Below are 25,752 nucleotides of genomic sequence, written 5' to 3' on the forward strand. Positions count from 1 at the left end.
GCTTTAACTTAACCAAAGGCGAGACCTATTGCATTTTAAATGCTTGTTTTGGTCTTGTTCTCCTTTCCCACCTGTGGTTTCCATTCCTTCCCACCCTCCCTCCCTTTGTCCGTGTTACCCACTCCCATCTGCCTTAAAAAAAAAGTGATATGATGTGGCAAGTGCTGACCGTCCAGGCACTTTTTTTAAACAACTTTTAACCATGCTCCACAGCATCTAAGCTGGTCTACAACATAGCTAAAAAGACATTGGCAAAGTCAATAGCTCTTGCATAGACGAGACAAATTGGCTTTGCCAATGCTTGTTTTCCTTTTCTTTGCATTGTGCAATGGTTAACCAGCAGCTTGAAAATCACCAGTCAGAGCGAAATCCATGTCAGGGGTAGGGCTGTGGACTTCACGAGTTTTGCATCAGTCTGAGAGTTCCTTCAGACTGTGATGAAGCCTCTGTTTCGCCTGTGACTCTCTCCTCTCATATATATTAGGTTTGTTCTAAGATGCAATTGGTGGGGTTGGCACAGGGACCCCTGGGGCTGAGGCTAAGAAAGTCAATCTGCTTTGTACGCAGGGCTGTGTGCCGCAGACTGGCTGACCTCGGAGTGAACCGTCCACCCCTGGCAGCCTCTAAAACAAAGGTGTCCGACCGCAGTGAATGTCTCAGACTCCTCGTGCACCGAGCGCGGTTTGTACAGGTTTTCTGAGAAGTGACTAGAGACCACTGCGGCCTCCTGTCTCATCTCCTGAGCTAATGCAGATGGCCCGTGGGATACCACAACAAGCTAATGATTTTTTGTGTGCAATTTTATATAGCGGGAACTCGATCGAAGGTATCAGTGCTTTACATGAGCACCAGTTGCATTACAGACGGACACATTCATTTTTCAGGCACGGGGAGATTTGCCCAGAATCACAGGATGTTTGTGCCAGACTGAACCTGGTTCCTTAGCTTCAAAGTCAGCCGCTCTAGCCGTTAAGCCACATCTTCTCCGCCAGCCATGTGTGTGACGGCCTCAGCCCCAGCTCTACCGACACTCCACGGAATACACGTGCTGCATTTCTGTCCATCCGTTCTCTCCAGCCCTGTCTTCATGTCTGGCTCACTGTTTGAGTTTCCAACCTAACCCGGTTATAATGCGAGAAAGCATGTCTCAGAGGTGGGGAAAATGTGACGGAATGAGTGCGGTGGGGGGCTCTGAAAGAAGCGCAGTCCTCTCACGGGCCGCCGTACCGGGGCCCCCAGAAGCCGCTTTGGCGCCTCTCTACCCAAACACCGTCAGAAATACAGGAATGGCTGTGGAGAGGCTGACACGCGACATCCCTTGTGCGCAGGGCAACACCCTGCAGCCGACAACAAAGCTCAGTGGGTTGGTGCATTTTCTGCAAAAATAAACGAAACACAGCGCACAGCTTTCCATCAGTGCGAGGCCAGAACAAAGTTTCTCTTTAGCACTCGCTCTCTCTTTCTCACACACACACTCACACACTCTTGCGCGCGCTGTCACTCTCTCTCTCGCGCGCTCTCTCTCACACTCTCGCGCTCTCTCTCACACTCTCGCGCTCTCTCTCACACTCTCGCGCTCTCTCTCACACTCTCGCGCTCTCTCTCACACTCTCGCGCTCTCTCTCACACTCTCGCGCGCTCTCTCTCACACTCTCTCGCGCTCTCTCTCACACTCTCTCGCGCTCTCTCTCACACTCTCTCTCTCACGCGCTCTATCGTCCTCTCGCTCTCTCTCGTCTATAAGTGCCACTAACTCTAATCATGTTATTGAAAATACTTTTGGGGATATTTCTTCCCCTTTCCTTGTGTTCGATAATATTCCTTAGAGGAGGTTGGTGATATTATATTGCTGACAGGCTGCATGGCTATTGCGCCCGACTCTTTTAAAAAGTAACCGTTTAAGCTCCATCTAGATAATGGCTGTCTGTGGGGGTCGTCGAGTTCAGACTTGCCTCTCCGCGAGGGAGCTGTGCGGTGACCCTGGGGTTTGCAGAAGGAGCATTATTAAACCTTCGGCTGATTGCGAGGGTCGGGTGTGTCTGGGGGTAGGTAGGTGGGATAGGGGGTAGGGGGAGGTCGTGACTTTACATGAATCTGATGCAGCTATGGTGAGCCACAGACTCGATGTCAACAGAGTCTGCCTTTGCCAGGGTAGCGCCCTGGGCGGAAATACATTGGCTGCTGGTGAATACAAGCACGGTCGGCTTTCGCTTTCGTCAGTAGTGAAAGCTTTCTTGTCTTTATGGGGCCATGTGTTTGAAACACATGGCCCCATAAAGATAACAAAGCTTTTGCGACGACAGTAAGTCAAGTGAGCCAGTCCAAGTGGGACGGCTCAAATAGAGAAAACTGTATGTCAGCAAGTGCTCTTTCCCAATGGCTGGCCGCCGTTTAGCATAAACGGTGACTCCAGCCAATGAGAAAGAGGGGCGGGGCTTATAGCCCGATACTGACACTGACCCCTAAATCATTAAATCTCGCCAGCGAGACTGCTCATGTGCGCAGTCTTACGCTAGGCTCGACCTAAAAAGAATTCTGTGCTGACTCTGCATTTCAGCTTGTGCATGCCCAGTTCCGAAGAGCTGCTGGGAAGGCTGGTCACCCTCTCATAGCTGTACTACGGGCGGTGTCATTTCGAACTAACTCTCAATAAATAACTTAAAATATTTACACTTTCTCCGAAGAAGGCACATTTCAGTGTGATTACTAGCCCTGGGGTTTTGCACGCCTTCATGCTTTTTTTCCTTTTAATAATTATGGGTTGTGAGTAGCTCAGCTGTACTTTGAGTCATAAACTGATACACCTATTCTATACTGTCACCCATATACAGATGGGTGGCAGTATTTACTTTATGAACCAGGGCTCCATACATACACTCTTAAACCAAATGCACATTTGGCAAAGCAATCTTGAAACTCCCCTAATAAAAAAAAACTAAAAACTTTTAGCGTCTAGCATCAGTTCCAACCGTGAAACATAATCTTTCTTGCTCATTCACTCAGTTTATTTTAGTGCCAACAGTAAACATGTTCTTTGTTCGCTTTATAATGCGCACCATGAAGAGCCAACTCGCCCCAAAGAGAGCCAACCCCGCCCCCCATGGAGAGTCAACCCCCCACTATGGAGAACCAACCCCGTCCCCGACAGCCAACCCTCTTCCCCCATGGAGAGAGACATACTCCCCCCCAAAGAGCCCACTTCCCCCATGAAGAGCCACCCCCCCATTCAGAGCCAACCTTTTCGAAATCACACTTCATAGCAGCTGCTTCTCAGACCTGTGGCTGCAGGTGACGGGGTTTGTACTTCTACGTTTCCTGGAATTAACTTTTCTCTTAGCGTGACAGCAGGTATAACTGCCTAGACACACACACACCACACCCCACACACCACACCCCACACCCCACACACACATCACACACACACCACACACACACCACACACACACCACACACCCACCACACACCCACCACACACCCCCCACACCCCACACCCCAATTGTGTTATCGTACCAGTGTAAATAAGGTGGTCACATCTTTCCTATTTCAACTCCCTTTCTATGTTACAGATACATTTTATTTTATGAAACAGAATGTGAAAGTCTTACGTCACCTTTCACAGTCGGTGAGCGCCAGGGGGTTTGAGGCCACTTACTGCTGGGTCTTTAACCTTCACCTTTCACAGTCAGTGAGCGCCAGGGGGTTTGAGGCCACTTGCTGCTGGGTCTTTAACCTTCACCTTTCACAGTCAGTGAGAGCCAGGGGGTTTGAGGCCACTTGCTGCTGGGTCTTTAACCTTCACCTTTCACAGTCGGTGAGCGCCAGGGTGTTTGAGGCCACTTACTGCTGGGTCTTTAACCTTCACCTTTCACAGTCGGTGAGCGCCAGGGTGTTTGAGGCCACTTACTGCTGGGTCTTTAACCTTCACCTTTCACAGTCAGTGAGCGCCAGGGGGTTTGAGGCCACTTGCTGCTGGGTCTTTAACCTTCACCTTTCACAGTCAGTGAGCGCCAGGGGGTTTGAGGCAACTTACTGCTGGGTCTTTAACCTTCACCTTTCACAGTCAGTGAGCACCAGGGGGTTTGAGGCCACTTGCTGCTGGGTCTTTAACCTTCACCTTTCACAGTCAGTGAGCGCCAGGGGGTTTGAGGCAACTTACTGCTGGGTCTTTAACCTTCACCTTTCACAGTCAGTGAGCGCCAGGGGGTTTGAGGCCACTTACTGCTGGGTCTTTAACCTTCACATTTCACAGTCACTGAGCGCCATGGGGTTTGAGGCAACTTACTGCTGGGTCTTTAACCTTCACCTTTCACAGTCAGTGAGCACCAGGGGGTTTGAGGCCACTTGCTGCTGGGTCTTTAACCTTCACCTTTCACAGTCAGTGAGCGCCAGGGGGTTTGAGGCCACTTGCTGCTGGGTCTTTAACCTTCACCTTTCACAGTCAGTGAGCGCCAGGGGGTTTGAGGCCACTTGCTGCTGGGTCTTTAACCTTCACCAGTGATAAATGGCCAGTGCGGTTAAGATTAACCTGTGACACTCCTTTTATATTTCATCACCAAAATATGGGGTTTTCAGAGTTTTTGGAACATGTCCCCTTTGCCCTTCTGACCTTAGCACATGGAATTTGTATCTTTACCTACAATTCAAATGATTATATTTGGCTAAACCGTAGGAGCAATTTTCATACCTCATTCAATCAATCAATCTGGGGGTTTAGAGCGCGCTACTCACCTGTGAGGGTCTCAAGGCGCTAGTAGGGGGAGGGGGCAGTGCAGCTCCGGTTCAGTCGAAGACCCAGGTCATGAGGCCCTTCCTGAAGATGTGCAGGGTGGGGGAGCGTCTGATGTTGACTGGTAGCTCGTTCCTGGCTTTGACTGCGATGTAGGAGAAGGCTCTTCCACCATTTCTGGTTCTGCGGATGCGCGAGGTTTCTGCCATGGCGAGGCCGGCGGAGCAGAGGTCCCTTTCGGGTATGTGGAAGGAGACTCTTTCGTTGAGGTATTTGGGTCCAATGTTGTGGAGGGATTTGTAGGCGTGGGTGAGTAGTATTGGCCATTGCGTGCGTCTTATTATGAAAGACACCACGCAGTTGGCCAAAGGCGGGCGCATTACTCCGCCCATGGCCTATTGGTGTTTATTACGCGCACCAACGGCCATGTGGTTTCAATTATCGTGCCCAGACACGTGCGCGATAATTGAAAACACATGTTTAGCTGTGGCACGTGCACCACTCGCGGGTGTGTTTGTTTTACAATAGCGATCGCTTTCGCGATCACTTTCACTGCCACTTGTTTTTAGTCGTGGATGAGTTTTGTTTGTGTTCGCCTATGTGCACGCATTCTTCCCTTTTGTGTATTTGCCTTAATATTATCGACCCTACATTTATTTTTTACTCCCATTCATGCTTTAGTATATAGTATTTTTACTCTCCATCTGGAACCAGGTCCAAAAACAATGTACACCTGTATTAGGCAACGCGGCTAGTTATTAAGAGAGGCTGGTGTTCAAACGTTTTCCCGTCAGGCCGTGCGGCCAGTGACACATTCAACGTCCCGTGTGGGGTGCAATCTAGGCTAACTCACCCCTAGAGTTGAAGGATCCCATATGAAAAAGCACCAACATTCAAATCTACGTTTATTTTAGATTTCACGCCAAAGGCCTTTCTGACGGTGCTAATCATGCGCTGCTAATTGCAGATTCAAGTATGTTTTGTTCGAGGTGACAGCCGGTTATTTTACCTGTCAGTACATAGAGGACAGAAGTGTGAGCCTTTTTAAATCCCAAGCATGAGAGATTCATCCTGTTGCCATGGCAATGCAACCTCACTCCTAAAGGAGGCTCCGTCGTTTCTCAGCACAGCCCGATCATTTGTGACCGTGCTTTAAAAAAACTGCAAATCATGCTCTGTACACGTGATGCCCGAAGCGATTATTATTATTTATTTTTTTTTTTTTTTACCTACTTCCCTACACTCAGAATTTGCTGCTTTCGATTTGTGAGAAGTAAATATTATAGATGTCATTAATTTATGTTATGTTAAGAACAGGGTCGTAGCTGGCATCGGTGCTGCAGGTACAGTGGCACCGGGACCCACTGATCCCTGATATGTGCTGCATTTTACCACCACCAACAGCACTCAAATGTGTCATATTCCTTGTTTTTAACAAGGCCTATGGCATCCTGGCTTTTCTATTCTGTGCCACGCACTCTATCTTGCCACCTATCCTTTTTTATTGCTTTACAGTGCCTTTTACTTTGCCCCGCGTACTGTCCTCCTACATAGACTCGTATTCTTAAATCACCTTCCTTTCCACTCTCGCCCACACCCTGTCCTGCCACTTTTCCTCATGCTTTTAGCTCGCTATACGTATCTCTCTCCCACGCACTAAATCCTACCACCTAATATTATGTTCTTGCCTCACCATGCTTTTCATCTGCCCGCACTCTGTCCTACCAATTATTCTTACGTTATTCAATTAGCGTCCCTGGTCTTCCATCTTGCACTTAATCCTACCACTTACCCTCATGCTTTTCGCTCCCCATGGATCTTGCTCTACTTTGTACTCTCTCCTTTTACTTAAACTTAGTTTCTACACTCGCTGCACACTTTGTGCAGCTACCTTGCTTGTGCATTGCTCTAGGTTATTATTATATCCGGTTTCTACTACGGATTTGTTATCCAGTGTGTCGGTTCAATTACTTTCTCCGGCATGCTAGTCCAGCTGGTTCAATAAAACAAAACATCACAAGTCCTCGCACTTTCTCCTACTAGAAAATACAGTTTGCCCATTGCTTCCATGCTCGCTTCACCCTCCCTATGTTTTTCACTCCACGTGCCTGTCCCGCAGCCTTGCACTCTCTCTACCACTTATCCTCATATTATTCTCTTGTGCCCAGTCCCTCTGCTGCACACTCTGCTTTACCACTTAGCCTTATGTTTTCACTTATTCTGTCCCGCACTTTGTCCAAACAGTTATCCTTATGTTTTTCACTTTTTGCCTTTCACCTGCCCCGTACTCTGTCTTAACAGTTATTCTCATAGAAGTGCTCATGAGTAACTACAGTTGTAAACAGAACGCAGCGCAAGGACTACTCTCCTATAAATATAATCTAGGGTTGCTACCTTGCTTGCGCGTTACTCCATGTTGTTAGGACATCAGGTCTCTTGTACGGGGCTTATTATCCGGTGTGTCAGTTTAATTACTTTATCCTGCATGCTACTCCAGCTGGTTCGATAAAAAAGCACATAACTGCCAAAACGTCTAAGGTTGTCCGCCGAAAACCTAGGTCATAAATAAATGTACTAACGAAAACCAGCAAAAGAGCCCTTTCACGTAGTTTTGCTTTTTGGGTGGCATATTGTTACTCTTTTAAACAACTTACTTCATTCACTACACCTATACAGTAACAAACACATTAATCGTGTGTGCTGATTAGTTTTAATAATATACCCAGAAATAATTTGTCCAAATGTAAGGTTTAGCAGAGTTCCTTGCTGATTTGACATTAAATTAGGCATGACGCATTTCAATGCTCATCACAGCAGCACCACACTCTCCTGCTGCCCCCCTGCTCGGTCTTCTTCCCAGTGGCGTTTTTTAGGTCTCGTCTGAGACCGCGCTTTAGCGCTGCTCTCGCGAGAGCTTTTGTAAAAGGGGGATCTGGAAGTGCAAACTAGTGCTTTTCAGGCCTCCAAATACAGTGCATGTGCGCCGGGCGCGCGCACCATTTGGCAGCCTGAAAGCACTAGTTTGCACTTTCAAATCCCCCGTTTACAAAAGCTCATTTCGCGGCTGCTTTGATGAGAACATCAAAGCGGACGCGAAATGAGCTCACCATATGCCACCCCCTCCCTTATCCCACTTCCCTCACAATGGCGACAGCTTGTTATGTGTGCAGCAGCAGCAATGGTCCCATCGACAGACTCGGCGACTGAATAAATACAGTTTTTTGGGTTTGGTAGACATCTGTAATAAATAAAGCAGTTTCATCATGCAGGCCTTGTCTAAATATGTGTGCGTCAACCTGAATTTCAGACAGCTTCGCAAGAAAGAGAACAAGCATTGGCAAAGCCGATAGGTTTCACCTTTGCAAAATGTTTTATTTTACACGTTGACCAGCAGTTGATCTGCTGAGCAACATAAATAAAAATCACAGTATGACAATGCCAGTATTCGCTGCGTCATAGCGTTTTTTTTAACTTTAAGCCATGTAGCACATCAGCTGACTGCTTTTCAACTTGTAAAAAAAATACACACATTGAATCGCCCATAGATTTTGCATAGATAGCTCTGCCAATGCTTTAAAAAATAAAATAAAAGCGATGCAACTCACATACATATATAACCTGGTTTTGCGGGGTCAACAGAAGTTATTCGGAGCACCGGAGTGCATCAGATGATGGTGAACTCCAGCAAGAGGGTTCTCTCGGTGTAAATTGTAAAGTTGTGGCGACTGTTGTCTTCTGTGCACATCTTCGACTTGAGTCGGGGTCGTATTTGTGTTCGTTTTTATAATAATACAAAGATTTCCCCAATGTTTCTCACTTTCAGTCATTAAAAGCGTGTTTCAGTAAGTAAGAGATCCCGCCTCACCTTAAACAAACAGCAGTTACAGTGCTGACAGCACTTGTCATATTTTGCCTAGATGTGTTTGTTTATGTGTCTGGCTTTGCACATCACAACCACAGCTCTGTGCTGACTCTTCTAGGAGCTCTAATCCAGGGACGCTCAAGCACACTCCTCGCAACCAACACTGCGCACACATTTCAATTGAACACACAAACGCTTGACACATGCTGCCCAGTTCAAACCCGTGTGTAATTTACAAGTGAAGCCAATAAACATGAGGGTGTTGAGTAAAACTGAAACCAAACTCTTACTCACCTGGCCAATCAGGGGGAAGTGGAAGGAATAAATAGCTTTTCAGCCAGGTAAGAGAGGCGCTGCTCATTTATACTGTCAACTTGCTCTTTATGACTCATTATAAATGACAAATAGGTATTTTCTTTTGGAGGTACTATTAGGCTATCAGTTCTGGAATGCATCCTTTAAATGGAGACCTATAAACATTTGCAATGCAATAGGTCTCGCAATTACGCGAGTTTGAGCTATTGGCATTCTAAACGACAATGCCTTTTTTGTTTTGCTTATTAAAACATAAATAAAAGGCATTGTCATTTACAATGCCAACAGCTTAAACTCGCGTAACTGCGCGACCTATTGCATTGCAAATGCTGATTTGACATTAAATTAGGCATTTCAATGCTCATCACAGCAGCGCCACACTCTCCTGCTGCCCCCCCCCCGCTCGGTCTCCTTCCCAGTGGCGTTTTTTTGCTTTTGTTGCCGCAACCAGTGCCTATTCTGTTCACTTTACCCCGCGCTTTCACTTACCACTTAACCTCAAACTTCAATCACCGTCCCTGTCTCTGCACCTCGCACTTTCTCGTGCCACTTACCCTCATATTTTTCGCTCCCCTTTGTCCTGCACTTTTTGCTGCCACCTAGCCTTATATTCTAGACAGCCCATGCCCTTCCCTCTGTCTTCACTCTGTCTTGCCAGCTATCCTCATGCTATTGCCTCCCCATAGCTCTCTTCTTACTGCCAGCTATCCTCATGCTTTTGCCTCTACGTACCTGTCCCTTTTTCGCGCCGTGCGCCTCCCATTCTGTCCTGCCGCCTAGGCTCGCGTTCTTTATTCTGCCACGCACTCTATCCTGATACCTCTCCTTATGTTCTCACTAATGTCTTTCCTTCCATGTCGGCATGCGCATAGGGCAAAACATATAGACGCGCTCTGCCTCTAGTTCCCATATAACAAACTCATGCCCTGCAGCGCTGTTTATTGTCTGCGAGAAACATTCCTTTCCTAATCTATCGCACCATCTATTGTGTGTTCTAAATTGCCCGCTAAAACACGCTTGTTTTGGTTTCGATACTTCAAGCTGCGCCTTTACCCCTCCCATAAAGCTTCAATGACAATTATAAACAGCCAGACTAAAAGGCGCCTTTAGCACATCTACCAGTTACATTTCCTGTTTGCCAATATCCCAACACTTGTGGAACGTTGAACATCAGGGCCACAAATATCAACAAATAATATTACAGTGCATTCTATTATGGTCACATAGCTACAATTATAATTTTGTCAGTCAAACATTTCCTACACAGCAACACTAGCCTTATACTAATACGCCAATGCATCTGTTGTTTTGCCTTTAAATAGTAATTACTACTTCCAGCCTTTGCACAAGGTACACACCTGTTTATAAGAACTTTCCACACTAATTTCCAGGAACATTTATAACACATACTACTCAAAATATAGTTCACCTGATGCTTCTAAACTCACTTCACCCTCCCCCTCCAGCCTAACCATCTATGTCTCTTTACCCTGCAGTCTGCCCTGCCACTTATCCTTATGTTTTTCCGCAATCTACCTGCCACTGTGCCACGCACTCTGTCCTACCACCTACCCTCAAGTTTTTCCCTCACTGTGCTTTTCTTCGCTTTTGTTGCTTTACCACACAACAGTGCCATACTCTCTTCCTTCTGCCCTGCACTATGTCTTACCACTTATCCTTATGTTTTCCACACTCCATCCCTATTCCTCTGCCCCACACTCTGTTCTAACACTTACCTCATATTCTTAACTCACTAACTTAGCCTCCGCCACGGGCTCTCTCTTGCCACCTATATTCATGTTGCAACATCACCTCGCCTTTCACTCTGCCCCACACTCTGTCCTACCACTTACCCTCCTATTCTTCACCAGGCCTCTTCCTCTAACCCACACTCTCTCCTCACACCTATACTTATGTTATGCATATCTGTGCCTTTTACTTTCCGCCAAGCTCTGTCCTCTTACCTATACTCATGCTTTTACTTCACCATCCTTTTCGTTCTTCCGCACTCTATCCTAACATTTATCCACTAATCATCTACCCCCATACCTCATCCTTTCCCCACACAGTACCATACACCCACATATTAACTAACATGTACTCTGCAGCTGCCTCTACATAACACTAGGCTCTATATCTCTTACCAATAAATATTCAAACGCATACATTCCATGCAATTCATATTTCACCACCTCCCGTCCGCCACACTATTGCCCTTGATCCACAGGATGCTCCATGTTGCTGTAACACAAGTGTCCATACAACTCCACCGTCAACATTCATCGCAGCACTTACCCCTTGCTCCCAAACAACATTCACCTGAGCAACTCCTTTACCACGACTCCAATCTAACAGCCGACTCTTGCTCTTTCTCCACTTGCTCACACGCTCCAAACTGCCACACTAATTAACCACACAGAAAGTATCAAATACTTAGCAACAACATTCGAGTTCAACTGTCTCCATGCAAAAGCTTTCATTGCAACAGCAACAAGGGAGCCCTCCATTTGCATAATTTTTATTAAAGCAAAAACAATTGTATATAGGAGCTTAAAACAAATAAAAAATATGTAGTAAGGCTTTTTACATTAGAAACGACAACCGACCATTTATTCCACTGTAAAACATCGTTTTGTTTGCCAGAAAACCTAACCGATGCACTCTGCAAACAAAACTACTCACCCCATATCTCTATTATCCAGCTCCTACACACAATTATCTTTCGCTTCAATAAACATAACACAAAACTAGAACTCCCCTGCTCCTCTAGCAAACGAGTCAATGTTTCCGCATTAAAACACGCTATGCCGCACGTCAACTACTCTTTACAGTTTGCTGCTGCAAGTTCGCATGCCCACTAAGTCACATAATATAAAAGTCATCACGCACTCTCTCCTCCCACTTTTCCTCGTATTTTTAACTCGCACAGCCTCTCCCTTTGCCCTGCACTCTATTCTAACGCTTACTGCTTTTCCCTCGCTCACACACTCTGTCCTCCCACTTAAACAGATCACGCGGTCACCCTTCCCTTGCACCTCTTCCTCCCTCCCTTTTTGTTTTTATTAAATACCTCCTGTTTTATAATATACCACATAGTATTTACTTTGCGTTCCTTCCATTACTTGCCCTAAAACACAACACTGCTATGGTCTCTCACCTGTACCCCGCACTATCTCCTACCGCTTATCCTTCTATTTCACACGCTGCATGCATATTCCTCTCACCCGCACTCTCTTGTAACACTTACTCTCATATTCCTAACTTGCCCTGCTTATAGACCTCCACGCACTTTCTCCTACCACCTATACTCCTATTATAGCTTTACTATGCTTTTCACTCTTCCCCGCACTGTATCTTGCCACTTATCCTCATTTTTTCATGTACGCTTGTGAGAGGACAGGAGTCACCAAAACAAGCTGATGACCCCTGCATGCTTCCTCTACCACTCATGACAATTACACCTCGAACACAGATTAAATGACTGATGTATGTTACACAAATCATTTTTTAATACTAATAAAAAATATAGAGATGAAGCATCGGCCTCTGACAAACAGCATATCCTTCGGTAACCATAGCATATTGAGAAATGTATTCGCTTTGTGCCTTACAGCTATATGTGTTTATTGTATGCGCCTTCCAGGGCCCCGCCCTTGTCTAGAGCCAAAAATGGCTGCATTGCGGCAGAACCAAGTTTATTTCACACACACATTAGTGCAAAGACCCTCATTCATTATTTCTTATGATGTTGGCTGAATACTTTGTACAATGATGTTAAAGTCCCAGAAGCTGTGTGTATTGACCTACAATGGATGGTCCTAGGATATTGTTCTCCTCCAGCAGAACATCAAGTCCTTTTCTCTCCAGTGTCCATTGCATTGTTTCTGGCCAACGGGCTGTTTTGACTTTGGACTTTCTGGGGCTACTGTCCTGGGACCACAAATGGTATTTACAGTGGGCTAGCACCACAGTAAGAGTGTTGCGGCTTACTGCAGATCTTGCTGAGTCAGTCTCAAGGCAACCAAGGTCGAAGGCGGGTGCTCGCCCTCTTTCAGTCTATGTATTCTAGTCTTCAGTCTACACCCAGCTCTTATCTTTTGAGTCTCTATTAGGACAAATCCCACTAAGATACAGTGCTCAGTTCTGACTTAAACATGAAGGATTTTTCATCTCTTTTCCTCTCTGCTTCCACTAGGGCCTTGCTAGGCCTCAGCGACAGTTGTCCTTCATGACCGCGTTGCTGGATGTGATCAGCAGCCCTCAATGTGCCAACGGAGACTCCCTTTCTGGCAGGTAAGTGGTATCAGTGTATGCCAGGAGCTAAGGCTACTGGCGGAACCCATGACATGCTTGACTGAAACGACTCCCCTTTCCTTTCCTCTGTAATTGGTGAAACTTTGTTGGTATTCAGGTTACATTCATGCCTTCCCCTCCAGCATAGCTCACCTTGAAGGACAAGAACCTTCCCTCTAGCCCAGCCCAGGAGAACAGCTCCCATCTTTGTTGTGGACATTCCTTTCACCCCACTCCAAAGGGGCAGGCCCTCATTCTCAGCCCAGGGGCACATTTAGGCACTTTTCTTCCTTCCTTCCTTCCTTTCCAGCCAATGGAAGCCTTGCGTTCTTCCCAGCACTGCGGGGCGTTTCTGCCTTGTAAGCCCACCGGCACGTTACTCCCTTCTGCGCTCATGGATTTTGTTGGTCAGCCATTGATAATTTGATCTTTAGGTGAGATAAGGTGAAGGATTTATATCGCCCCTCAAGGTGGAAATCGATGTGTGACTGCATTCACTTCATAGGATATGCTGAAGTCCAAGACTAGTGTGGGAGGGATTCGAGAGAGTTTGTTTCTGGCCATTTATACATCATAAGATTTAGGGGGCAATGTAGATAACCGCCGCCTCTCCTCATCTAAGGTGGGAAGGGAGTTGACCCTTCTATTCCCTCTGATAAAATTCTGAAACCATTTGACTGGTGGGTGAGCCCCGGCTACCAGTACCCGCGTTTCTGCTTGAGTGAGTTTCCAGTGTACTGAATTCTGGTAGAGTTGGGATGGTTGTTTGGCCTGGATCCTTCACCCTCCGCAGACCTTCCTGCATTGGTAACATGACTGACTGTGCCCAGCTTAGGCCGGTCATTGAATTTGTGATGTTCGAGGAGTTGTTGAGGTGAGTGGACAGTTTCTGAAGCACCACTTTTTCCTGTGACTATTATAATCCGGGGGACATCGATGGTTGGCTGGTTAATGCCCAGGCAAGTTAATGATTCTGTTTTGTAGAGCTGTGAACTTGGAGGCAAAGGTTTCCGAACACCATCCGTGAGTTGTGGCCCTTTTGGCAGTGGTGGGTTTCAGTGCCTGTTAAAGTGAAGTGAAAAGTGCTAATACGTGCTTGTGCGAAGAATATAGCAACAGACAAGTGGCCATGACTCTGGATGGTGCTAGGATATTCTCGTGCACACTGGGTGTTTTCAAGAGAAAAATGTACCTGCAGTAAGAAAAGTTTGGAATAGAGCATCAAATTGGCACAATTGTTTGCCCGTTTGCTACTTTAGCATTTACAGTTAGATTTTCACCTTCCTAGTTCGTGTTTTCTCCTGTTTGTCCTGGGTGGGTGCAAATGGTCTGCACTGACAACCTTTGAAGCCCTACCTCACTCACGTTTCTCCCGCCAGTGTTGAGGAGTCCATCCTGAGCCGTGTCCAAGGCACCGAGGACCTCCTGAAAGAGATCTTTTCCAGCCCTCACTTCCAGTCCGTGCGGAACCCTGAGTGTAATCCGTGGCCTTCGGACATCAAGTCGCTGCTTCTCGGAGAGGACCTCTCAAAAAAGAGGTAATTGTGCCCCTTCAGCCTGGGCAAATGTGTCCCTTCCATTTGCAGTGATCATCTATTTGCAGTCTCACAGGGGCAGCGTGGGTGATTTGCCTCTGATGGTATTGGCCCTAAAACCCTTCCCCCTTCTAATTTACTGTTTGCACCAAAAATCTTGTAGGATCCAATATAGGATGGTTGTAGCGAGTGCAGCTTGTGTGTGTGTGTGTGCGCATGTGCACACCTGTCTGAAGGTGTACATGCACATGTGAAGGTACATTGCACAGATGTCAAAAACCTAAGTGCCGGGTTGCATGCTCGTGTCCACCCCATGCCAAAGGATGCCAGGTTGTATCGGAAGGGGCCTTCCCCTTCTGTCCCACCCATGATCACCCGCATAGTTGGACATGCCGCGTTTGAACCACACTACCTTCTTCTCCTTGTGGGCCTCGGTACTCGCTGCCCCTATAAGGATACGCTGAAAGGTTCCTGCCAACAGCTGCCGCCTTCGTTTTAAATCCACCTTGTAGGTCTCTCTGAAATTTCATATTTGCTGTACAACATTACATTGGTCAGGGAGTTCCCATCTGCTGCACACCAACAATATGGTGCTATTATTTATTTATTTTTGGGAGAATTTCGGTTGCAGTGTGTCATCCGGCACCACCGTGATTGAACTTGCATTCTAATGCTGATCACAGCGTCAGGATACAAATAAAGTTCACTTGAGCGCACGACTCAGATGACATCATACACCTACAAAGGTGTTTCTGTACTGTTCCTGGGCCGATTACATTAGTGATAAATGCAAAAACAACAGTTGATGGACAGAATGCAGAACAATGTCATACATTCACCCCACTACAGAGATATGGGCCTAAATCCATCGTTTTTTTGCTCACCATGCCATTCCAGTTTGAACCCAGCCATATGCAAATCAGTCTTGACCCTGTGCTTCATAGGAACAGTCCAGCCCGAACTGCCAAGCCAGGTCCTCCCTGGACTGGAAACAAGCATCCTAGGACCGGTTTCGGGGTTTCACCCCTCTTCAGCCAGGATAGCTTAATTCCAGTGGCATAGAGAGCACGGGACCCACGTCGGGGCATACCCGTCCCACTCGGGGTGACAAATGCAAAAACAACAGTTGATGGACAGAATGCAGAACAATGTCATACATTCACCCCACTACAGAGATCTGGGCCTAAATCCATCGTTTTTTTTCTCACCATGCCATTCCAGTTTGAACCCAGCCATGTGCAAATCAGTCTTGACCCTGTGCTTCATAGGAACAGTCCAGCCCGAACTGCCAAGCCAGGTCCTCCCTGGACTGGAAACAAGCATCCTAGGACCGGTTTCGGGGTTTCACCCCTCTTCAGCCAGGATAGCTTAATTCCAGTGGCATAGAGAGCACGGGACCCACGTCGGGGCATACCCGTCCCACTCGGGGTGACAAATGCAAAAACAACAGTTGATGGACAGAATGCAGAACAATGTCATACATTGACCCCAGTACAGAGATCTGGGCCTAAATCCATCGTTGTTTTGCTCCCCATGCCATCCCAGTTTGAACCCAGCCATGTGCAAATCAGTCTTGACCCTGTGCCTCATAGGAACAGTCCAGCCCGAACTGCCAAGCCAGGTCCTCCCTGGACTGGAAACAAGCAGGAGGACCTGGCTTGGCAGTTCGGGCTGGACTGTTCCCATGAGGCACAGGGTCAAGACTGATTTGCATATGGCCAGGTCTAAACTGGGGCGGCATGGTGAGCAAAACAATGATGGATTTAACCCAGATCTCTTGACTGGGGGAGAATTTTTTGATTTGTTCTGCATTCCGTCCATCAATTGTGTGTCTTTTACATTAGTGATAAGGCGGTGTGCATTACCCTGTGCGTACCCCACATTGACCCTAGTGCTAAACACCAGTCCAGCTGAGCCAACAGTAAGCGTTGCTGCCTCGATCGGCCACTAAACCGTACACCCAGCACATGCTACAACCATCCCGCAGACCTGTTACAGCTCTTGTGGAAACCGGCCCCCAAGCCCAGAAATCCCCCCCCCCACCTCCCTCCCCTAAACCCTAAAACCTCCTCCCCAGCCCTGAAAACCCCCCGCCTTGATTAATGCTGTTCTTTTTCACCTCGCGCCGCCCACACTGTATATATCACTTGTGTCACTGCACTCATCACTTGCACTGAGCACGGTCAGTACACAATTGGTGTATGTTTGGCTACTTTAATTTGATTTAATTGTATTATAGTGCTGCTATAAGCTTTTTGTATAATAATAATAACAAAATAATTTTTCCTTACTTGGGTCTCTTGTTTCCCTCCTGGATGATTTATGCATTTCTTTAAAATTGTTCCTATAATTACTGGTTGAGACATTAAAACAGGATCCCAGCCCTGAAAACCCCCGCCTCCCAACCCTGAACCCTAAAACCGGCCCCCTAGCCCTGAAAACACCCCAGCCCTCTGCCTTGAGCTCTAACACCCACCTCCAACGCAACCCCCTCCAAGCCCGAGCCCTAAAAACTGCTCCTTCCCGAGCCCCGGGCCCTGAAGCCCATACCAGCTGCAACACCCCCACCCCTGAGCCCTAAAGTCTGCTCCCCAGCCCTGAAAAGCCCCCACCCCTGAGCCCTAAATCCAGCCCCCCAGCCCTGAACCCCCCCACCCCCCCAACTCCCACCACTGAACCCTAAAACCTGCCCCCAGCCCTGAAACCCCCCCCCCAACTCCCACCACTGAACCCTAAAACCTGCCCGCCAGCCCTGACAACACCCCAGTTATTTAAATTCATAATCTCTTGGTGCTTCAACGAAGGAGTGGCTGCCAATCACCCCTGGGTAGGAAGAACTCCCAAGAGATTCACAATAGGTCCCCCGAGCACCCTTCATCCAGCCATCCAAAAGAAATCACGGTACTGGAAGTTTTCAGGAATCAGTATTTCTTTTCCTCTCTTGCCTTTTTTCATTCTAGGCAACACATTACACTACCCCCACAATATCTTATACAGGAGCGTTCAATTCCTCTGTGAAGACACGTGTCTGGCGTTCATCATACATGCTCAACACTACTACCATGAATCTTGGGTGGATATTTCATGATTTCGTATAACAAGCAGGGCATAAAAAAGAATTCTCGCTTTTGAAATTTAATTGTACACTCACTAAGAAGACACGATGAAGTAAATTAATGACAAAACACGTTGGCTGCAATGGAAACAAGCTTTGGCAAAGCCAGTATATCTGGCCTATGCAAGAGTGCAGGAGGCTGGCTCTTTATATAATGGACCAAAACAAGCTGCACTGTGTGAAGACTCCAGGCAAACCCCAGTTGGTTTACAGAGGCACAAATGCTAACCCAAATGCGCTCTTTTGTGGTACTGTGGGACCTCAGTGAGGCTTATCAGAGGGCGGTGCTAAGCATTTGTTGTACTCGCATCGGCAATAAATGAGACACACACTCAAGAATAAATCCGAGGCCAATTTAGAAAAATAAGTCATATGTTTATATACATTTTGATACCAAGAACTTTGTTATGACGTAAGTACTTTTGCAGTTATGACTTTTTACAGGTAAGTAAATAGTTCAATTCACTGCGTCTTTACGCAGCAAGGCTTCCCCATGGGAGAAAAGGCTTTTGTTGAATTCAGGTATTTGCGATCAGTTTTTGGGGCTCTCCTTCAGACTTGGGGTCGTAGGGGACCAAGGTCCAAAGTACCACCAGCACTTACACGTTACCTGCCCTGGGGCGTCCGGTGCAGAGGTGCTGGTTGGGTTGGTAACTGTGAGCGATTCTGCGGTAAGAAGGGGGGCCACCTGGAAACAGGATGCAGAAGGGGACTTGGGGACAAGTCCAGGAGCTCCCAAGAGGGTCTTGGGTCACAAGGGTCTTGGGGACAAGGGGGCACAGCCAGTTTTCCAGTACCCTGGCTGGGGCAATCGAATGCAGAGTAGAAGTGTTGGCTGGGCTCTGTGCACCCTAGAGTCTTGCGGTCATCGGGGTTGCCAGTTGAGGGTTCAAAATCATGACAGCTGGGCCACTTGGAAGTGGATCTCTGCGGTGCTGACGTCCCTCGTTGGCTGCTTTGTCTTGGAGTCCCGACTGGACTCTCCCAGTCGTGGCTTGCTGCAAGGTGCCCGGTACCCTGGGTATTGGTAATTTGCAGCTCCGGATGGTCCTGGTGTCCTCTTATTTGGGGACAGATCTGACCTTCAGCTATACAATGAGTCTTGTGCACATGCTACGTGAAAACTGCTGGGCTGCCTTAGGATGAGAGCTGTAAACAACCATCCTCCCCAGCGATGTGTTCTTCCCGCCAGCCCCTCAACATCCTACCATCGCCCCTCTCTCCCCAGGTGTTTTATTTAATACTTACTTCTCCTTCTTTACTCTGATCTTGAGTCTGGCAAGGTGTTCTGGGACATGTGGGGTAGAAGTTAGGCAGGCACAAATGAACTTGATGGGTCACCTCTGCTGCTTTCTTTCGGATCCACAATTGCTCTCCCATGGGGCCACTTAGTGCCAGATGAGTAAATTTGTTCATATAACTTCTGCATCCAATCTTGCCGGGAGATGCTTCTAGGTAAGAAGTGTGTAGCAGGATAATGGAACCACAGGAAGGTATCCTGCATGTGTTCAGTGTTTGACATATCATGGGCCCGGCCTGGGATTTCACAGAGTGCGTATCTCTTGAACATACGGCGCTGCTCATAGAACAGCGCGGTAGGTGCGGGCTCAGTATCTTACAACTTCTGTTGTATCGATCATTTGTTCCAGCGCAGAGACAACTTTTTCATTTCCGCTTGAAGACATGTGTTGTTGAACATGTAACAAGCGATGACTTGCTAGTTCATTAAATGCACGTTTCTGACGTGCTTTTATTCTGTAAATGTGTAATGAATATCTCTGGTTAGCAAGATCAATTAAAAACACACTCACTAATAATTTAGTGGCTATTTAGTTTAAAAATTGTTCCAGGAATGTCATGGATCTTATGAATGTTTTCCTCCATATTTCTATTATTTTATCTATTTAAATCTCTTTTCTTTTAGTTGTAGGCTCTTAAACAGATACAGGACAGGATCCATTTTAGCTGCTGTCTCCATTTTAGTTAGCCTGTCCAGCTCCTTTATCTTTGCCCAGGTACTGCATGTCATTATGACATAAAGTCCTACAGTCTGACTCCATTTTTAAGTAAGTTTGCCCAGAATCCATCTTAGGTAATGGAAGTCACCATCATCTCAATTTTAGGTAACAGGAGTTGCAATTTTCCTCAGTTTCTGCACACTCATCAACATGTCTACCTTTGACGCAAATGTCGTCTGTCCCTATCTTTCCAAGAACTGTGAAAGTGTCAAGTCATTCAGATTTAGACATCAGCAAAACCCCCAGTGCATCAGTCTGGGACAGGTGCCTTTATCAAGGTGAAAAATAAAATGGATTTGGTACGTGCACAACCTGATAGTTCAGTGGTGGTTTGTAGTTTGTACCGTGCTCCGGGGTTCGTCCTCCGAACTAGGGCGTATGTAAATGTAGAAAAGCACCCCCCAACAACTTGGGGTGTGTCCCCCAGGCGCGTAGCTAGTCCTCCAAAATGGGTTTCAAAAGATTATACTTGATTCTTCAATGTTCAATGTTGAAAAACTTTATTTGTTATTTCGAATTCATCATGAGCGTTTTTTTTCACTTCAAACGCATTACGAAGATTCTGGCATTAATTATATATTCCCAATGCATTTCGGCATAAGCCTTCATCAGGGGAACTCTAGAAAAATAATAAAGATGACAATGAGCGCTGTGTATGATGTCTAATGGTTACTCGTGTGTTAAAAAGGCGGACAAAAGTGGAAAAAAGTGATTAAGAACCGATAAGTTGTAACGTGTAGGGTTATAGTGAAAGTAAAAAAAGTTGATGCGCGAATGGTACCATGCTCGTGAGGATTATGGGGAGCTGTTTTAGCAACCAAAGGCGGATGACAACGATTAAGTCAACGTGATGTTACGACTATTGGAAGATTTAAACGTGATTTCATGTGGAAATGATTTTATCGGTAACAGACCGAACGCGAGAGCACACATCTACGTTTTCTACACTGGGTAAGAGTAACTTTTATCACCATTTTAGAATGCTTTCACGCTTCATTCACTAACTTCATCACCTTATGTAAACTTCGATATAAGCCACACCGTCTGTTACCGATAAAATCATTTCCACATGAAATCACGTTTAAATCTTACTCATCTGCTAGAACTGGAATAGCGCTTGGAGACCGCACAGTGAGGGTGTAAGGGCTATAAATGGTGAAGTTATATTTTTCCCTATTTTCACTGTTGTTCAAAAGCGTAGCTGATTTTTTTTAACTTCTCCTGAGATGCCAACAATATTATGTGCATTAGATCCCAGCATTTTAAAATAACTATTTTAAAATAAACATGTTGAGATACATATTCCATTTCTAGTGATCTTGAGTGTGTTAATCGTGAATGAACGATTGTTTGGATTACCAGTGCTGCCTGTTAGTAACCCAGAAATATTGACCCCACCTCATTTATGTATTGGGTGGGGTTGTCCGGGATTATAATAACCTATCTTTCACATTCATCACTCGTGCATTGGACTAAGTTCACTTGTGTCACCCTTGGGTTTGAAAACAAGCCTTGTAGAGCTGAGCCAAGACTCCGTTTATGCAACACGAGGGTGTGATCGGGGTTGACAAGGGAGGAGACACCATTAATTGAAATGGTTCTCAACAACTGAGATACTACATAGTACTACGCTCACCCCCATGTCCAGATGATACAAATTAAACATACACTCCTGCACTATACTCCTCCCCAGAACTCTCTTGTGACAACAAGCAGAATACATTCTAGATTCTTTTATTTCCTCACTCCCACTTCTCTGACCCCGATGTTTGAGTAAGTAAGAATTGATTTGTGTTGTCCATGTATTTTAGGGTTTACCAGTGCACACACGTGTGTGCGTGCATGCACTTGAGTTTAAAAACACCGAGACACCAAGTTCTAGAATCTATCCCTCCTCCCTCCTTTGCATTCCACTACCTGCCCAGTGCTGCGACGGACGCATAGTATGAGGGCACCTTATTGGTCAGTGGCATAGGCCACACTATAACTCGGTATTCTTCCAAGCAAGCAGTGTGATATCAGTGTGCTAATGTGCCTCGCTGCCTCACCAGGGGTGTGAAGCACTAGATAAACACGCCCACAATACAGCACAACACAACTTCAGCTACTCCACAGAGTGGGTAGATGTGTAGATGAAATGTCTCCTCTTCTGGACCTGCTTCTGCAAATGGAATCCCAGGTCTGAAATAAAAAAAGAAACTGGCAAAAGGTATGAGAATTACTTAAAATATACGGGGTTTGGCGTTTCTGCATCTTCATGTTCTTGTAAACGATTTATGTGGCTTGTGCAGACTGTGCGCACTTGCATGCCGATAGGACATAAAGCACTCATTTAGTGTTTTTGCGTGTAAACGTATAAAATTCCTAGCAATCTATCTTCAGATGATGGCTCTACTTGTGAAAAACTGGGGGGGGGGGGGACTTTTTTGCGAGTCCCAGGACAATCAAGTGGTACTGAGCTCATATTGTAACAATCCCAGCCTTCTACCACGGGTGGCCTAGGACTTTACCCCACTTTTGAGCCCAAAATCCGAGCACTATGTTTACCCCTTTAAACTGGTGAGTCAGATAAAGGCATTTAATACATCATTGTACCGTCAATGCTTTCACTTGTTAAAGTACTTTAGTCAAGACAGAACTAAGCTCTTCAAACTAAGGGCTGGTTATGATCTTGGCAGAATGGGTCCTGCCGGAGCTTTTTTCAGTGGAGTTCCCACGCGCTGCCTTGGCGGCCCGATCGCCCGATTTAGATCTTGGCGGGAACTCGGCTAAAAGACTACCATTGTCCTGCTACCTCTGCTGAGACTTCTGTTCCCACATCAATGGTGGGAGAGCCACAGGCATGTCTTGGAGGGAGTCCCATCAAGCTTCCTGCCGCCTAGATTACGACCTGCCTTTCCGTTGTGCTTTTCCTGGCCGGGAGACCACCAAGCCTGACTCTGTGCCGGAGAGGTAGGAAAGGAGGTGCAAACTCACCTTTTTTCGGGTTCCCACTTTAGAATCTGTGTCGGATGCCTTTGTCCAGGTCCTTCCTGTGCTCCTGCCCCCAGACCATGACGCTCAGCAACCGCGTTGTCGCCAGAATAAAGGTAGGCTTCTCTGTCACTTCTCCTATGTGGTGTATGGTGATGGTTACTTTCAGCTTGTGTTATTTTACATGCGACAAAACAGACGATGCACATAACCTACATATACGTTATAACACATACACAACATATATATGTATTTTCTGATATTGACACATAGTACTTACCTACCTTTACAGCAGCGCAATGTCACTGCATCAGGACTGCGCCACCAAAAGACTGCCAGCTCATTTAGAACATCGAAATCGGCTCGGCGGTATGCCGTCAGCCTGATGGCTGTGGAGTCCTCCAGCCGCAACATGTAAATGCAGCGGGCGGGAAGGCATTCAGCTCAGCGGAGTACTCAGTCCCGCCGCCACAGCGGGATGGTGGAAAGACCACCAAGATCACAATCTTTATATATTGTTCCTGGATGAGGTCTGGTTGAGGGTAGAAAGTTAGCCAACCCTGAGGGCTGACCCAGATGCATACAATTGATATAACAAGATCGGTGTGGGACACATTTAAAATACCCACATGCTGAAGAGTGCGACCTCCTTCCTTGGCTATGTCCCCGGTGTCTGTTAAAAGGTGACTGTGGTCCAGGCAGACTTGGCTCCGCACTGTCCCTTTAGATGGTGAGACATGGCCGTCCTGCGTGGTACCGCCATGGGAGGCAGAGGCGCTACTCCAGCTGGTGCGCCTGTTCACACACCCTGGCACAGTGAGGCTGACTCTGCCTCAACCCTGCTGACTCTAGCACAATTGTATGACTGTGCTCAGCCAAGCGCCTCTGGAGCCGAACGGGAGGTGCTCAGAGAGTATCAGTGGAGGCTGCACTTGCTCGCACTTGTTTCACGGAAGGAAATCTTTGGCACTGGTTCTTCCTCGGACACAAACTTAAGACGCCCACCCAAACAAGAGAAGGGCTCACCCTGGATCGCAGCGGTGATTCTCACGGGCATCTGCCATGAACAACCAACACTGTGGTTGAAATTTCTTATAGAGCCACGATCTGCGAAATTTCTTATGGAGCCACGATCTGCGAAAGAAAGAAGGTCCAGTGGGTGAATTACCGCAATATCGGATAAAAAATATTGTGTAACATGAAGATCATGTCAAAAATGTTGTGACTTACCTTAAATATTTTGTTACAGAATATTTTGTAAGACTTTCATTTTTCTAATGTAGAACATCTCTTTTTAGGAATATTGTATTTTATATTGTTTACTTAAATATAGCTGTAATAAATATAACTCTTTATTTAATATATATTAGTATATTCATTTTATTTATTACTATTCGTATAATTTTATTAATCTTTTAAAATATTGTTTCTAATTGTGTAAATCAGTTTTTTTTTAAATGTAATTACTAATTTATAACACAGTAGCAGGTTGTGATTGTAGGGGAATTGGTTGGGAAGTTCAATAAATTATAATGTATTTAATATTAATGTTAATTATTTGTCATTGTTAATTAAATATTTAATTGATTAATTATGTTAATTAATTAATTTTAATTGTGGTATTATTACTTTGTTTAATTTGTTCATTTAAATTTTAATTGATTTTGGGGTGTTGGATTTGTAAAGGAACATGGTCAGAAGTTAATTAAATTGTAATTTAAGTTCTATATTTGAATTTTTATTGTAAATTAATTTTGAAATGACATTTTTTAATTGTTTAATTATTTGTGTCATTTATTTCAATGTTATTTGTAATCTTTTTTTTAACGTTTCAACCTTTTGTTAGTAATTTATCATTTAATAGCAGGTTGTTGTGTTTGTAGGGGAATAGGGTGGGATGTTATTGAACCTTTATTTTTTGTTCACATTTTTTAATCTTATTTTTATTGATTATTAGGTATAGTTTATTTGTTTATTCTTTAATTAAAACAATTTTTGTTTAATTTGATATATTTATCTGTTTATTGATGCATGTTTTTATTAATATTTGTAAGAATCATTTAAAAAATTTGTTCTAATTTTATTTGTTTGATTTAAGTAACATTTTCATGAAAATATTTGTATTTAATTTTTATGGGGTGTTTGCTGTTTTTTCAGCTGTATGGAGGGTTAGAATTTTAAAGAGAATCCGTTTCCAAGACTGGTCCAAGGGATCTCGTCATTCAGACCTCATGTAACGCTATGAAGTCTGAAGATCCAACGTTGTTTCCTGTGGAAGAGGACAGAGTCGAAGGCCGATGAGAAGCGTGGTTTGTCTATAACTAACCATGTTATGTCATTCTCCATGGGGCCAAGGTCTAAGTAATGCTGAGTCAGTTTGGTATTTGCCTTTTTGCGTCTCATGGAGCTACGATGTTCAGTTATTCTAGTCCTCACCCTCCGAGCAGTCATATGTCAATGTTAATTTTACTGGGTACTTATAGAGCGCACGGCTACTCCCAGGAGTGTCCCGGCGCCGAAAGGAAAAGAACCAGTGACCGAACCAAAACTGTAAAGCCCCGAAGCCACTGAAGTATTATACAAACAGACAAGTTTTAAGGCTGCGACGGAAACTAAGGAGATCGTCCTCCTGACGCAGATCAAGAGGCAAGCTATTCCAAAGCCGAGAGGCCACTACCTGGAAAGAATGTCCACCCAAGCGAGGGTGAAGAAACCTTGGGGTCTGTGAAAGAAGCAGACTAGAGGACCTCAGGTTTCTAGATGGAACATAGTGCTGACATCTATTTCTCAAGTACAAGGCCCCAATGTTATGGATGGGCTTGTAAGCCAGCACCAAGGCCTTAAAGTTTATCCTCTTGCGTACTGGAAGCCAGTGCAAGGACCTTAGGTGAGGAGTCATATGGGTCCTAAAGTCA

At 45.7% G+C, this 25,752-nt stretch overlaps 1 protein-coding gene across 1 annotated transcript in view; it reads left to right on the forward strand.

The window, feature by feature from the left end:
• The window catches only part of HAUS7 (HAUS augmin like complex subunit 7), a 95,783-nt gene that overhangs the window by 38,177 nt on the left and 31,854 nt on the right, over positions 1 to 25,752 (forward strand). The window contains exons 5-6 of the mRNA XM_085629825.1: positions 13,099 to 13,196; positions 14,576 to 14,734. Coding sequence (XP_085485951.1) covers positions 13,099 to 13,196; positions 14,576 to 14,734 — 257 coding nt within the window. The remainder of the gene's footprint in view (positions 1 to 13,098; positions 13,197 to 14,575; positions 14,735 to 25,752) is intronic.

The sequence above is a fragment of the Triturus cristatus genome, chromosome 10 (assembly GCF_964204655.1).
Source record: "Triturus cristatus chromosome 10, aTriCri1.1, whole genome shotgun sequence".
In the NCBI taxonomy this organism is placed as follows: Eukaryota; Metazoa; Chordata; class Amphibia; order Caudata; family Salamandridae; genus Triturus; species Triturus cristatus.